The sequence below is a fragment of the Cheilinus undulatus genome, linkage group 20, assembly GCF_018320785.1.
Source record: "Cheilinus undulatus linkage group 20, ASM1832078v1, whole genome shotgun sequence".
NCBI lineage: Eukaryota > Metazoa > Chordata > Actinopteri > Labriformes > Labridae > Cheilinus > Cheilinus undulatus.
The window spans coordinates 36,031,957-36,048,572 of NC_054884.1; the positions used below are offsets into that span (position 1 = coordinate 36,031,957).

Below are 16,616 nucleotides of genomic sequence, written 5' to 3' on the forward strand. Positions count from 1 at the left end.
GTGATTGGAACCATACCCAAGCTTTTTTGAGCTGTAGAGTCCAGTTTGTTCCAGGTCCTGGCATGTGTGGATGAGGTGGGCTTTGGCTCTGGTATATTTGTGGTCACACATGTTTGATTGCCTACGGTAGCTCGTGTAATCCAAAAAGGCTCAATGCTTCCTGTGGTTAGGGCAGATCGAGGTTAGATCAGTCTGTTAAAAACACCAGAGTCACAGAACGGAAAGAGATCAGCCATTGAAACAGTTTAAAAATTATTATTTGGTCTGATACAGATTTTTAACTGAGAGCTTTCAAATGAACGGCACAAACTTATGGAAACTAATTTCTGTCACGTAAAAAAGAAAAAAGATGACAATAAAAATTAGAAGGTCATTATTTTGAGAAAATTGAAGTCAAATTCATGAGAACCACAGTCATCTCATTCTTTTCATTTCATAATGACTTTTATCATAATTTTGACTTTTTATCCCATTTTTTCAACCTCAATATCAAAATTCTGACTTAATATTTCATAACTATCTGTCATTATTTTGACTTTAAATCTAACACTGTCAACTCCCAGAAACTTTTATCCTCACTGTGTGACTTTTTTTAATCTCATACTTATGACTTTTCATCTCACAATTTTGATTTTCAATATCATAATTTTAACATTATATTATAGTTTGGATTTTTTACTCATAATGTTTACTTTAAGCTAAAAATCTAGGATTTTATTCTCATAGTTTAGATTTTATTCTCATAGTTTAGATTTTTAATCTCATAGTTTAGATTTTTAATGGTAAAATTTTGACCTTCAATGTCAGAATTTTAAATGTATGTCATAATTTTATTTCAATCTCATAATCTTGATTTTTAACCTCATAATTTCGACTATATCTAATGTTTAGATTTTGATCTCATGATCAAGATTTTGACTTATTATTTTGATTCAAAACCCATAATCTTTACATTTTTATCACATCAATTTAATTTCTAATCTCTAATTATTATTTTTAATCTCATAATTTAGATTCTGAATTTCAATTCCTTTCTCATAACTTTATTTTAACATTATATTATAGTTTGGATTTTTTACCCATAATGTTTTTTACTTTAACCTAAAAATTTAGAATTTTATTCTCTTTTCTTGATTTTCAATCTCATGGTTTAGATTTTAATGGTAAAATTTTGACCTTTATCTAACATTTTTTTTCCTTTACTGTCAGAATTTTAAAGCATATTTTGATTTTAATCTCATAATCTTGATTTTTCATCTCATAATTTTGATTTTCAATGTCATAATTTTAACATTATATTATAGTTATGATTTTTTTACTCATAATTTTTTTTACTTTAAAGTAAAATTCAGAATTTTATTCTCATAATTTAGATTTTAATCTCATAATTCAGATTTCTAATAGAAAAATTTTAACCTTTATCTCACAATTTTTGCCTTTTAATGTCAGACTTTAAAATGTATGTCATAATTTGATTTTTAATATCATAATCTTAATTTTTAATATCATAATTTGATTTTTAATATCATGATTTTGACTTTAGCTAGTGTTAAGATTAAGATTTTGACTCTCCTTATTTAGATTTCAAAACTATAATTTTCTTTTTTTATCTCATCATTTTTATTTTTAATCTCTAATTAATTTTTTTAATCTCATAATTTAGATTCTGAATTTTATTTTTTTTCTCATGATTTTGAATGTCATAATCTGACATCATCTTATAGTTCTGATTTTTTTCTCAGAAATGTTACTGTCATTCTCAGAATTTAAATTTTTAATCTCATAATTTTGATTTTTAGTCCCACAATTATTTCTCTTTATCTCATTTCTATTATCTCATATTTTTGATTTTGCTTTGATTATTATGATTCATGATCTCTATCTTAAAATCAAATGTCAGGTTTTAATCGTCTTTTTTATTATCCTTACTCTCCTTATAATTTTCAGTGGCAGACACTGGCTCTTAGACTATCTCGATGAACGGACTGGAGTTTAACAAATCCAAACATTCCAGCTATGAAAACTCCCTCAGAGACAAGGAACCATTTGTTAAAGATTTACAGAGATGTTCTCTGATACGATGATCCTTTATTGAATAATTTAAGCGTGATCTCCTCTGGTTAATGCAGCTCACCTGCTGTTGTTTGGATTTAGGTTTCTGTTTCCTTTAGATTACTTTAACGTCCTAAATCCCGTCTTCAGTTACCCTGTCTTTATATATGAGACACTGATCTATAGAACCGTCTAATCGTCTCGCTGACTGAGGCTTTAAACCACTAGGTAGTTAATTTTAATACTTGATGAAGTCAAAGCTTCGTGTGATGAACTGTAGCCGTGTTTCTTTGCTGACTTCCTGACTACCTCGACAGCTCCTGCTCTTCCTCTAAATTTAAAACGTCAGAATAAAAGTTTAACGAGGGCCCAGGCCGTAAAAGAAGCAGTCCCTCCCTCGTGGTCAGTATCTGATTTTTGACAGCAGGGTGGAGGCTTGTCGGGACTCCATCAGAGGCATCTGACCCATGAGAACCTGCATGAGGGCCTGTTCTTCAGGACGGAGGTAAAAGCTTCAGTGTTAGCTGCTGTCACCTTTGATTCATCCTCCTGTTTGATTCCTCTTCACTTATTCTGAGGTCAGATGACACTTGTGGCTTAAGCTAAATCCTTAAAAAATCTCTGCACCCACTCGCTATTGTCCAGTGATAACTTTGCATTAATTCCACTTCTGGTATCTCCTCTGAGCAAAGCTGCTGACTTCAGAATTCTTCAATCAGAGCTGTCAGAGCAGGGAAACACCTGTGTGCCAAAATCAGCAAACATAAGATAAAACAGTGAATGTTTCTGTCTTCTTCTACATCTTCAATCAGCCCCCGTCTGCTGTCAGTCCACCCTCCCTCACTCAGTATTTCACGTCCCATCTAAACCCCCCCCCCCCCCCCCCGGAGCGTCCCGACAGCTCGGGGAGACGGGGGAGTTTACCCAGAGCCGTCACACGTCTGCGCTGACCCCAGCAGCTGTCTCTTTTTCACACGTTTTTAGACTCTGTCTCTTCTCCTCAGCAGCGTTTTATATTTTAAATCTGTAGAGTAAAAATGTGTGAGGTTTGTGTTTTACTCAATGTTTGTTTGGATATGTCTCTTCTATGATCGGTTCGGTGGAGGTTTTTTGCAACTGAGAAATTACAACATTTCAGATCGTATGACAACTAAAACTTTTATTATCCCATTTTATACAAATTTGCAGGGAAATTTGTTTGTTAATAAATTCTTAAAATGTTCAAAAATAACTATCTAAACGATACAACTATATTTCTCTATATCTTTAAACTGAAGAAGTCATTTATGAGGCATTTACAATTAGACACATTTTAAAGGAAGCATTTATTATATTTTTGCCTTTTAAACATTTCTTTTTCTATTTTAATTTGTTTAGATTTGATTATTGATGTTATAATTTGGACTTTATCTCATAATTCATATTTTAAATCTCATCATTTGGAGTTTTAATCTCAGAATTTAGATTTTTAATCTCATTATTTAGATGTTTGATCTAATAATTTACATTTTTAATCTCATTATTTACATTTTTAGTCTCATAACTTAGATTTTCAATCTAATAATTAACAATTTGAATCTCATTATTTGGATTTTTAATCTCATAATTTAGATTTTTAATCTAATAATTTACATTTTGAATCTCATTATTTGGATTTTTGATCTCATAATTTAGATTTTTAATCTAATAATTTACATTTTGAATTTCATTATTTGGATTTTTGATCTCATAATTTAGATTTTTAATCTAATAATTTACATTTTGAATCTCATTATTTGGATTTTTGATCTCATAATTTAGATTTTTAATCTAATAATTTACATTTTGAATCTCATTATTTGGATTTTTGATCTCAAAATTTAGATTTTTAATCTAATAATTTACATTTCCATCTCATCATTGGATTTTAATTTCTGCATTTGGATTTTTAATCTCAGAATTTAGATGTTTAATTTCATAATTTAGATTTTTAATCTCATCGTTTGGATTTTTAATCTCATCATTTGGATTTTAATCTGAGAATGAAGACATTTTTTAACTCATAACTCAGTAGTTAATTTCAACATATTGATATTTAATCTCATCATTTTGATTTTTAGTCTCATAATTTTACTATCAAACTATGATTTATGATCTGATATTTTCTACTTTCCATCTTAAAATCAAATGTTAAATTAACTGTCTTTTTATTAACCTCACTGTCATTACACTTTTTTTATTCTAATTTTATCAGATTTGTAGGCAGGTCTTCATGCTGATATATTCTTATCAGATGAAAACATAAAAATCTAAATGATAGAACTCTGTATTTCTTGTCTTCTTTTTCTTTTTTATTTGTCTATGTGAGGCATTTTTTTGTTTTTTTTTTCTTGGTTTTGGCTGAAAGTCACAAACACACAAAAAACACAAAAAGCAGTTTAAAAGTAAAATAAACAATGACCAAAAACATGTAGGAAATATATACAATTTCCACATTAAAAAAAACAAGGAGAAGGAAAATTGGCATAACTAACTCACAAAAATATCTATGAAAATATGAAAACACTTAGATTATAACTAGAAGAAAATGTGCTGACTCAGCTCGACTTTTTCTACCTCAGGTTCTTCTCTGCTTTAAATCTTTTGTTTACCAGCTGAAAAGTCAGCCAAACTCTTCCTTTTTGTTTATATCTCTGCAGCAGAATGCAATTTTCCTAAGTCCTGAGCTTTTAGTGTAATAATTGCAAGATCATTACAGAACACACTGCATATTTTCAGTATTTGTGAGTTTAAATTTTCCACAATTAATACATATAAATGTCAGAATTTACACTTTCTCTCCATTTCATCATGCAGGGGTCTGTGTCTGCAGACGGGTGTTATTTTATTAATCTAAGCATCAGTAAACAGTTATTTATGACCTGGATGTTTAAAGAGCCAAACTTTTAAAGAGCTGGATCTAAAAAAAAAAGTCAATTCCTTAAAATCTTTAGAATATCCAAATAATCTAGGGATTGTTCAGTCCCAAAATGCACTTTGTGGACAAAAGTATTTGGCCAGACCTGCTAATTATTGAATTCAGCAATTTTAACCACACCTATTGCCACAGGTGTATAAAATCTCCATTTGCAAACATTTGTGATCGTAAATGGTCGTTCTGAAGAGCTCAGTGATTTCAAGCGTGGGACTGTAATGGTTGCCACCTGGGCAGTATTCCTACTGGATATTCCACAGCCAAATGTAGGTGATTTTAGTAGAAAGTGGAAGAGTTTAGGAACAACACCAACTCAGCCATGAAGCAGAAGACCTTGTAAAACCACAGAGCGGGTAAGTGTGTAAAAGTCGCCAACGTTCTGCTGATTCCATGGCTGAAGCGTTCTCAACATTCATGCCATCAAGCCTCACATCACCAAATTCAATGCCAGGCGTCGGATGGAGTGGTGTAAAGCACACTGACAGTGTGGGGCAGTGGAAACGTGTTAGTGGAGTGACCAATCACGCTTCTCTGTTTGGCAGTCAGATAAGTGAGTCTGGGTTTGGCGGATGCTGGGAGAACATCACTGCCTGACTGCACTGTGCCAAAGGTGAGGTTTGATGGAGGAGGGATAATGGTATGGGGCTGTTTTTCAGGTGCCTTATCTCCAGTGAAGCTCAATCTTAATGCTTCAGCACCAAGACATTCTTGACAATGCTATGCTTCCAACTGTGTGGCAACAGTTTAGGGAAGGACCTTTTCTATTCCAACATGGCTGTGCCCCAGTGCACGATAAAAGCCCTGGTCTAAACACAGTGGAGCACCTTTGGGATGAACTGGAATGGAGACTGTGAGCCAGACCTGACCTCATAAACGCTCTTCAGAATGAATGGGCACAAATTCCCACAGAAACACTCCTAAAACCTGAGGAAAGCCTTCCAAGAAGAGTAGAGGCTGTTGTAGCTGCAAAAAGGAGGCCAACTCCATATCACCCAGTGCCCAATAATCTGTTTTATTCATTGCATTTATGCTGCTACATTTGGTGCATGCAAAAGTGTAGACCAGATTTAAATGGTTCTAATCCAGCCACGTTTCGATGCTCTTGAAGATCTTCTGGGTCACAGACCTTTAAAAACCAGAGGGAAGTGATGCAGCCTCGTCTAAATCATTGACAGGTAGGCCTTAGAAGTCCAATGATTGACAGCATCAGGTTTTATTTCTCTAATAAAGTATTACTGAGGAGCTAAATCAGGTTTCCCTGTTATCATATTAATGTGATCATGTAAATGCTAATTCCATGATTGCTAGAGTTTTCATTACAATCTCATTGTAATGTTTGCTACCATTTCCCTCTTTCCTTTGACATCCGTGTCGTTATCCTGACAGCTCATTCGCCAGGCTTAATAAATCCTCACAACAGACCCTCTATTCATGATTTAAACTAGGATATTTCCTCTCCGTCCACTCTGCAGCTGAAGATCTGAATCTTTCTCCCTCCTCAGACATGACCTGCTTGTCTTAGCCAAAGCTCATGAGGCCGACCATCATTCACCGGCCTGCGCACGTGTCAGACACAACCACAGAGCCGAGCGACGGCAGCGCCACACGAGGGGGAACGATTTCTTCCCCCCTCATTTACAGAAACAAATAAGTCATCTGTCTTTTCCCTCGCCATCGATGCCGCTACACAATCGATAACATCAGTGCACCTAATTACTGTTTGAACAGCGTGGTTCGGCGCCTCATTGAGCCGTGCAACATTTTCATTTCAGCAGAATTTGTTCTCCTGCTCTAATGCGGGCTGGTAACCTACTTCAGCGCATCATTAGCTCCCACTTCAAGCTGTAAGCCCTGAGCGGTGCTGAGGAGGGAGAGAGAGAGGGATGGAGAGCAGACCTCTGTATCTCTCAGCTGTACGATAAAGGAACAAAGTTTCCTCCAAAGCAGCAGTTTGGGCCTGCAGCCAGAGCTTCATGCTCTGCAGGGAGCTCCACAGCAGCCATGTTTTTGGAGCACACTGCTAACAGAGGGGCGAAAAACACGCAGCGATGAAGGCTTAAAGGCTTACTGCAGCATCGGGAGCACTCGTATCAATCTTTTTATTTTTGTTTTAATTGCCAACAAACAGCCAGCCACTTATCATACATGGACACATTTGGTTTGAATGCTGCAGTGCAAAAGAAGGCTGATAGGATCTGCAGAGGGTTTGACAGAAAGGAGGAAGCACAGAAATAAATAAACAAGTGGGTTAATTACAAGAGAGGATGTGTTACAGAAGAGGCTTTGATTCATAAAACTCAACTCGACACACGCAAAGATTTTACCAGGAACTACAGCTATCATTGCTTCAATTTTTCATGTACTTTTAAGCTTTAATGCTTTTATTGAGGCGTGATAGAGGGTACTGTTGGAAACAAGGGAGAGAGAGTGGGAAATGACATGCAGGAAAGCAGCTTTGAATCGAAATCAACCACCTGCCTCTGTACACGATTCACATGGACATAATCACAAACCCAGAAAATGCAAGACCTGAAAATGGGCCGTGAAGCTGTTTTTAGTGTCTGTTTAGTGTTTTTAGACTTGTCATTGGAGTTGCCCCCCTGTTGCAGCTATAACAGCCTCCACTACTATTTGAATGCTTTCCACAAGTTCTTTTGTGCCCATTCATTCTGTAGAGCATTTCTGAGGTCAGGCACTGATACTGGAGAGAAGGCCTGGCTCACAATCTCAGTTCAGGTTCATCCCATAGGTGCTAGATGGGCTTGAGGTAAGGGCGCTGTATTTATAGTCCTTCTTTGTGGGGCACAGTCATGTTGGAATGTTAAGGGCCTTCCCCAAACTGTTGCCTCAAAGTTGGAAGCACAGCATTGTCCAAAATCTCTTGGTATGCTGAAGCATTAAGATTTGCCTTCACTGGAGATAGGGGGCCTGAGAAACAGCCCCAGACCATTCTCCCAGCATCCCCCAAACCCAGACTCGCTTATGTGAAACGTGATTTTTCATCTGATGGTTGGTGGACTTGGTGATTTGAGGCTTGCATGCAGCTGCTCGGCCTTGGAAACCCACTCGTGAAGCTCCCACTGCAGTTTTTATGCTTATATTAATGCCAGTGGAAGTTCAGAACTCTTCAGCTATGGAACCAGCGAGTGTTGACCACATTTACGCGCTACGCGGTCTTCCACGTGGTTGCTGAGTTGCTGTTGTTCCTAAACTCTTCCACTTTCTAAAAACATCATTTAGATTTGACTGTGGAATATCCAGCAGGGATGAAATTTCACAAAACATCTACAAAGGTGGCATCTATCACAGTACCACGCATGAAGTCACAGTGCTTTTCATAACGGCCCATTTAGGATCACAGATGTTTGAAAATGGATACTGCATGGCTAGGTGATGATTTTATACCCCAGGTCTGATTGAAACATTTGAATTCAATTATTAACTCATTGACTGCTATTCAAATATATATACTTCATTTAAAAACCAACGCTTGAGTTCCATTGATGTATATATACATCAAAGTGTTTTTTCGGCGGCTGGTACAAGGGGGCGCTCTCACGCTCCCTGTGAGTAATTTTGGGGCTTCTGGGATAAGTAGTCGGAACACTACAGTCGGAAGAGAAGGTAGATCAAAGCCACAGAGATCAGAGGTGGAGACCCTGGGGTCAAAGAGCAGAGCGATCGTTACAGAGGTTATCTACGGTATCTATTGCTAACGGAGCCGCTAGCAGACTATCAGGTCCGACCCTAATAACGGCCCCACTTCCGTTGTGTTGTGAGTTTTCATTTGCATCTGCTGCACCAAGCTGTTGTATTTTTGTGCTGTTGTGGAATCTGTTTGCCTCCGCGCTGTGCCGAGTTTATGTATCCTTGCGCGGCGCTGAGTGTTTGTATTCATGCGCTGCAGTAAGTTTTTGTATTTGTGATTTTCTCAAATGTCGTCGTGTTTTTTCTTTTTGCAAAGCATTTTGAATTTGCATCCGTGTGAGACTTCTCGGCCACCGTAGTTATCTAAGCTAAAAGTTCTAAAAATAGATGCTGGAAGAAACTTTTAACTTTTGCCTGAGAAATCGCGTACTCACTCAAACTGACACTGAACTTAACGACAGCAAATCCAGGAATCAGCGCTTTCATTCATCTGCCTCGGCCGGCCAAGAGACTAAAGAATGCCGCCAGGTCTCCCCCCGTGCTTCAGAGAAATAAAGCAGCCTCTCGCCAGCTGGATGCATACAGCAACGACACTTCAGAGATGGACTTTTCCGACCCAGACTCTGAGGAATGGCTGCCGAATGAGCGGAGCGGATCTTGTTCTCCATCCCAGAGCAATGGAGGTAAGTTAACGTTAGGAACCCACTGATTATTCAGCCAAATTTATCGAATGAAACCAACACTCATGCACCTGTGATTTCAGAAGCAGACCTGAGAGAAGAGCAAGCCCCATGCAGTTCTGCAACACCGTCTCTTGGCAGAAAAAGAGGTAAGAACAATAAAAATCTATATTATAGATTATATATTATATATATAAAACATATTATATAGCTATTATATTATTCTATAATTTACAGGCAGTGCCAGGGGACACGCAAGCAGGAGAGGACGTGGGCGTATAGGGAGGTCCCGTGGAGGCCGTCCAGTTCCAGAGTGTGAATAGCATGACAGCAAGTGGAAGCATTGTTATCTATTTTACAATAAAATAACATTTGTGATATAATTTTCAGATGTCTTTTATGTCATTGAAGGCATAATTATAACATTCAAATCAGTGTTTTGCTTGACAGACTCTCTTTCACAAAAATGCATTTTCTCAGCTTTCTAGAAAAGAGTGGTCTTTTTGGTGAAACTAGCCTCTATTCAACTTCAGATAAATCAAGAACGGAACAAGGTGCAAACAAACGTTTGTTTCCATGATGAAATAGAGAGTTTCTTCTTTCATTTGAGCTATTTGGTGTTTCAGAATCATAGTACAAAATATTCTGTAGGTCTTGAAAGATGACTCAAAATGGCCAAAAACACTGGCACAAGCCACTTTCCATTTTATAAAAGGGCAGGCACTCAATGAGTTAACAGGTGTTGCCAAATACTTTTGTCCACATAGAGTAAATAAATATGGGAATAAGTCTATAATGTATGGAAGCCCTTAACTAATATTCACTTGTTTCTCATATTTATGAGGTAATTCCTTGAGATCTCAGAAAATGTCCCGAAATTCTCATTATCATGAGAAAAGAAGTAAAACTGAATGCATGTGTGTCCTCCCAGGGCGTCTTCAATGACGCACTTTCAAACACATTTATTTTGCCCTTCCTCTTTTTATCAGTCGTGTCTTTTCTTTTATCTACCGTAGCATTTTTCATTGAATAAATAAGAATGATTGAAATTATAATGAGATTTGGGTCTAAATTTCTCATGAAGGAGGTTTCAAGTGAGGACGGACTGGGTGAGAACCTCTGTGCTAGACTAAAGACATCCCTTGAAATGCATTTATGATAAGAGATTTCTTATTCATAAAGGAATAGCTCAGTTTCTTTAGAAAATACTGGAGATTTGATTAACATAAAACTCTGCTGCAATCATTTTTTATCAAGCGACTTGAGCATATGGCCCGGAAACTAATACATGATTGATGACTGTTTCTGCTTTGAGTCTAAACAGAACAAAACCGAGCAGAAAGAAACACAGTCAATAAAACAGAAATCACTTCAGGCAAGGAAGCAAACTTTTCAGTTAGGGATGCCCAGATTGATCAAAACCATTCATTATTGTCTGTTTATTATCAAAAATATTTAATTGGTAGACTGAGATTAGCACATGATGTAGATGATTCAATAATCACTGGTTAATGCTCTGGCTCTGCAGCAGAGAGAAGTACTGTGTGTGCAGATGACCTAGCACTTAGGTCGCACCGCTTGACTGCAGGCAACCTGGGTTAGAGTCCAACCTGTGGCTCTTTTAACTAGTGTCATCCCTACTCTTTTATTAATTAGTATTCCTTACTACCATTACCCCATGAAGACAAAAGAACACTCCAAGAGACTCAGAGAAAAGTTTAAGGAAAAGTATGAGTCAGGGGATGGATGAAAAAAACATTAACGTTAAATCCATCATCAAGAAATGAAGGAATATGGCACATGCCTAAATCTGCCTAGATCAGAGCATGGAGACTAGAAGAAGACTAGTGAGAGAGACCACCAAGACTCCTACGACTACTCTGAAGGAGCTCCAAGCTTCAGCAGCCGAGATGGGGGAGACTGCAGACAACAACTGTTGGCCGGGTTCTTCAACAATCAAAGCTTTAGAGCAGGGGTATCAAACTCAACGCTTGGGGGCCAAATCCGGCACAGTTACACCCAGCCCACCAGATCAGATCATGTTTTTATTATAACTGGCCCACCAGTATGAGTTCTGCAGATTTCCTACAGTATATCAATGTAAACATAACCTTGATGATTGAAAATATCCTTGATAAGTCATAAGAATTAGAAATAGTAAAGAGTTAAAATAATTTGATAACAAGTCTTAAAATTTTTTTTTCATTTTGTATTTTCTAATTTGCAGTTATAGTTTTGACTTTTAATGTCATATTTTGACATTTTCAAATCATAATTTTGACCTTTATCTCATATTTTGACCTTTTAGATTTACAATTTTAATTCATAAGTCATATTCTGACGTTTTAAACTCATGAATTTGAGTTTTATCTTACATTTGACATTTTCATCTCCTAACTCAGAATTTTAATCGCAAATATTAACCTTTTCTATTTAAAATCTTACATTTTTAGCTAGTCTTTGGACCTTTATAACTCAGTATTTTTTGTTTTTTTAATCACATATTTTGACATTGAAAGCTCATTATTTAGAATTTTATCTTATATTTTGACCTTTTAAACTCTTGTTTTGTAATTTTATCTCATAATTTCACCTTCTAAACTCTTGATCTATATTTTTTTTCTCATATCTTGACATTTTCAACCCCTAAATATAACTTTTAATCCCAAATTTCGATCACAGATTCAAAATTTTACATTTTTTATCTCATCTCTTGACCTTTTAAACTCATGGTTTTGAATTTTATCTCATATTTTGTCATTTAAAACTTCTAATTTTGATTTTTTTTTGTTAGTATTTTAACTGTTAAAGATCACGATTTAAACTTTAAACTTTTTTTTTTAAATCTCAAAATCCTTTATCATCAATGTTACTTTTTTTTTTGGTTTGTTTTTTTGTTACCCTATAATTTGTTATCGGCTAGACCTAAATTCAGAATTCGGCCCCTGCTGTGATTGAGTCTGACATCCCTGCTTTAGAGAAAGCCACTATTGAAGAAAACTCTGATTAAATCTGGACTAGAGTTCACCAAAAGACATGTGGGAGACTCCATGGTCAAGTGAGAGAAAGTTCTTTGATCTGATGAGACCACAATGGCTTTGTGGCCACCAGACAAGAACACACCATCCCCACAGTGAAGCACAGTGGTGGCAGCATCATGCTGTGGGGATGCTTCTCAGCAGCCGGCCCTGGAAAGCTTGTACAGGTAGAGGGTAAAATGACAACAATGTGAATGTTCTGGAGTGGCTGAGTCAAAGCCCAGATCTCAACCAAACAGAGAATCTGTGGCTGGACTTGAGGGCAGTTTACTCCTGATCCCTGTGCAACCTGACAGAGCTTGAGCAGTTTTGCAAAAAAGAATGGAGTAAAATTGCAGAGTCCAGATGTGCAAGCCTGATTGAGACCTATCCACACAGACTCAGAGCTGTGATTACAGCCAAAGGTGACTCTACTAAATACTGGCCTGAAGGGGGTGAATACTTATGCAGTCACTTATTTTCCATAACAGATTTGTATCTAATTGACATCAATTTGTAGAAATCTGTTTTTACTTTGACGTTAAAGAGTTTGTTTTGCATTTTTTTGGGTCAAAAAAGCCACATTTTATCGACTATGATTGATCTATAAAATCAATAAAAGGGAAAAACAACCAAGGGGGTGAATCCTTTTTACAGGCACTGGATATTTATGTAGTTTCTGGGCTCGCTTTTACCCAAATTTGGGTGTGATCACACTGAAGAGAAGGAATTGATGCCAGACTGCAGAAAAAAAGTGATTTGAGATTAATGTAAAAATTGCAAATGATATAACCAGTCTATGTTTGACCAAATTCACTACTCAGTTATTCTAATGTTGATCTACTTTGGTGCCGTGTCACCTCATCTTCTTGTCCGGCTCAGAACCTTTGTCCTGTTACCTCCCACTTTTCCAAAGACTAAATTATAGTAAGAAAAGCACACTTTAGTAAGGAGATGAGTCCATTGTGTGCTGAAAAGTGTGTTAGTGAGGGTTTTTTGAAGCCAAAGCTTGGCCCTCTCTGTTAAGGAGATTTCTCATTCCTGCTCCTCCATTGTGGTGTTAATGGGAAACATATCAAGAGGTTTAATCAACTGAAGATGAGCGAGAGAAAAAGGGAACGAGAGCCTGAGTCAAGAGGGGATAACAGAGAGAAAGAAGGGACCAGGGTGGAGAGAGTCGTTGAGGAGGATGACTTAAGAATAAAAAAGCATAAACACATGAAAAAGGCACTAATTGATGATAAAAGAGGGAGTCTACCTGGGGGAGGGGGTTGTCAGGGGGATGCAGAGCCTCTCATTAGTTTTCAGTCCACAGGCAGCTTTCTCTTCTAGCTAGAGGGCTCAATAGTTTAGCATCTCTGCAGAGTTGCTCTATCAGAGAAGCTTCAACATATGGTGCATCCTTTAATAATCATACTGTGGCTGATGATGGAGTTGAACACAGTAGCAGAGCGGATCTTTTTCACCCAGCTTTAAAAACATGCAGAAAACGTCAAATCAAACCCATGTATGGTTCATCATGGGCCCTCTGCACCACTTACTGATCTACGATGATTATAGACAGACAGAGCGACAGAAGGATGGAGGAGAAACGAAGGAAAGTTGTGACAGAAGCACAATGAGCGCTGTGACGCCGCAGTAAAATGGTGTCAGAGAAAACAAGCACCGAGTTCGGGACAAAGAGAGAGCCGCTAACCAAACGTGCTCGCTGTTGTTGAGCAGAAAATGAGACAGGCTGAGTGATTCTTATGGCTCTCTGCTAATGTATTTACTGCACATACAAACACAGATACCAGGAGCAAGAAGGGGAAATGGGAGGGAAGGAGACCGAGCGGAGGAAATGAGGGATATGAGGATGGCGGGGGGCGAGGAACAGGAGTCATTTGGCAGCAGGAAATGATGGAGCAATAAGAGAAAACGAGAGAGCAGAGCGAGGGGGCTTTAAGTTCACACTTACACGTGGCTTTATTTTTGTATTTAACAGCCTGAACTTTAAAACCTGATGGCAAAAAACATCAAACTTGTCCGTTACTGGTGATGTCTATGGGTGCAAAGATTCACCAGTTCATAACACTCATTTGTAGTTATCAGACCAGTGGGGGCACCAAGGTCAAAAGAAGTTTGGAACAGCAGCAGCTGCCATTGAACACGACGTCGAGCTGCAGCACCGGCATTTTATTATCCATATCTACAAGACAAAGCATTTACATGACCTGACAGCTGCAGAGATATTACCTCAATCTGTTGGATTGTGGAGGTCAGCAAAATAACGGCCCATTACAAAGTTAAGCTGTGGTATCCATATTTTATATCTAACCTGAATAAAAACCACTATTATCAAAGCATCACGTTTCTTTTTTTACTCATTTGTGTCATAGTATCTTAAAAATGGAAATCCCTTTCCTTAAAAACAGAATAAAAATGGGTTAAAAACTGTTAAATGTGTTAAAAATGGGAGAAAATGTAAAGAAATGTATGTACGTACCCTGTGTTTAGGTCAATAATGCCGTAGTTTGTAAATGAAGGGCAAGAATTCACCATTAAGCATGAGTGAGTGCTAATTAGCAAGCTCACTTTATTTAACAATGGTATCATGACCACTGTCAGCTGTCAGTCAGTGTTCTAGTGCCGTAATCTTTAAAGACAGTCATATTCTGACAGGATTAGGTGAAGTCTGTTCTGTATTGTTCCCCGAACAGCAGAGCATCTTTCCTATTTTCTTGTTTTTCTTTCTCTGTAGAAGATTAACCCAGGCTTGCCACCTAATTGGTAAATTAATTCAGTTGGACAACTTCAGTGGCCAATCAAAATCAAGAAGGGGGACTCTGATACCAGCTTTGTCAACAGCAATGGCGGAGATACAATCTAAAATAAAATCGACTTTGTTTTTGGAGTTTTGTGTCTAAATAATGAAAGGCCAGTCTGCTGTTGAAGCCTGTCCTAAATAAAAGCAGGGCATAAAAATAGCAGGCTGTTAATTGAAGTTTTACAGCAATTATCAAATCTCTCCTTTTATAAAAACTTCATAAAACCAGATATTAACCTTGCCAATACATGCCTCTGTTTGTGCAACAAAAACTGAAATAAAAGCTGCTATCAAAAAGACCTAGAAGGAGGAAAAGTTTGGATAGAGAGAGGAGAAATGAATTAAAGACAGCAGGATTGGGTGGAGGTGAAAGAGAGCAGATAAAGTTCGCAGTGAGTCACAGTCCGCTGATAAGGGACTAAACGGCACCGGAGCTTAACAGAGCAGTGATAAGGAGCAAAGAGAGCGAGGAGGATGAACATTTAGAGAATCACAGAACAAGAGAGTGAGATGGAACAGCAGAAAAGAGAGTCAGGCTGGAGGGTGAGAAGAGGAGAGTCTCACTGAGAGGAAAAAGAATAAAAGAGCTGGTGGGAAGTGGACGGCATGATTAAAAAGACTGTTCCTGGATCTGTATAAAAGCATTAATAAAACAGCTAATGTGAGTCTATGGGAGCTGGCGGGGCTCACGGTGCATGGACTCGGTAACACAGAGCTTTTCATTTGTGAATTCATTCCCGTCATCGGAGCAGAAACGTTGCGGCCTTTCTCTCCCTCATGCATTATAAATACTCCATTACAACCTGTTGACTTGCACTCTGGGGCTCTGTGGCATGTTGACGGACCACTCTGCAGACAAAACTAATCAACGGCACCATCATTAAGAGAGCCAATGGACATGCAGCCTCACTGATTGGGTTATTTCGCCACATCACGCGGCCCCCAGGCCTCCGTCCGAGCCCTGTCTGATGGTTCACAATGTATTGCTGCTAAACTCAACTGCATTACGCTAATCGTCTAATCTAATGCTGCTGGAGTCACGCGCAGATGCCCCGAGGGCGGCTGAGTCCAGATCTCTGTGTCTCCAGATCGCATAACAATAAGTCTTCCAGCCCGTGAGAGTACCAGGAAGTGGCGAGCCCAGGCAGGACTCCGATTGGAAGCCTCTGGAGATGAAGCGAGCGCCAGCTGGCAACGAGCGCGGGCCAGACAGCCAGGCTGGATCGCACTGATCTGAGGGACAATACAACGCTGGCACACGCTGCTCGGGGTGCTGGGTCTGTGTGTGACAGCGTGTGTGCTATTTTAGAGCTGAAAGCGTCTTACTTTGAGCAGATCTTTGTGAAAATCTTGGCCGTCGTTCAGTCCTTCCAGGTTGCAGATGAACTGTGTGCATGACATCCTCTTGCCAATGTTCTGAAATAAGAGAAATACAAATATACTTTTGTTTCATAATAATA

The 16,616-nt window shown here is 38.0% G+C and overlaps 1 protein-coding gene across 2 annotated transcripts in view; it reads right to left on the reverse strand.

Moving 5' to 3' along the window:
- LOC121528781 (PH and SEC7 domain-containing protein 1-like) overlaps positions 1-16,616 on the reverse strand; it is a 96,480-nt gene that overhangs the window by 50,006 nt on the left and 29,858 nt on the right. For both annotated transcript variants that reach the window (XM_041816372.1, XM_041816371.1), the window contains one exon: positions 16,483-16,572. In XM_041816372.1, the coding sequence (XP_041672306.1) occupies positions 16,483-16,572 (90 nt within the window). The remainder of the gene's footprint in view (positions 1-16,482; positions 16,573-16,616) is intronic.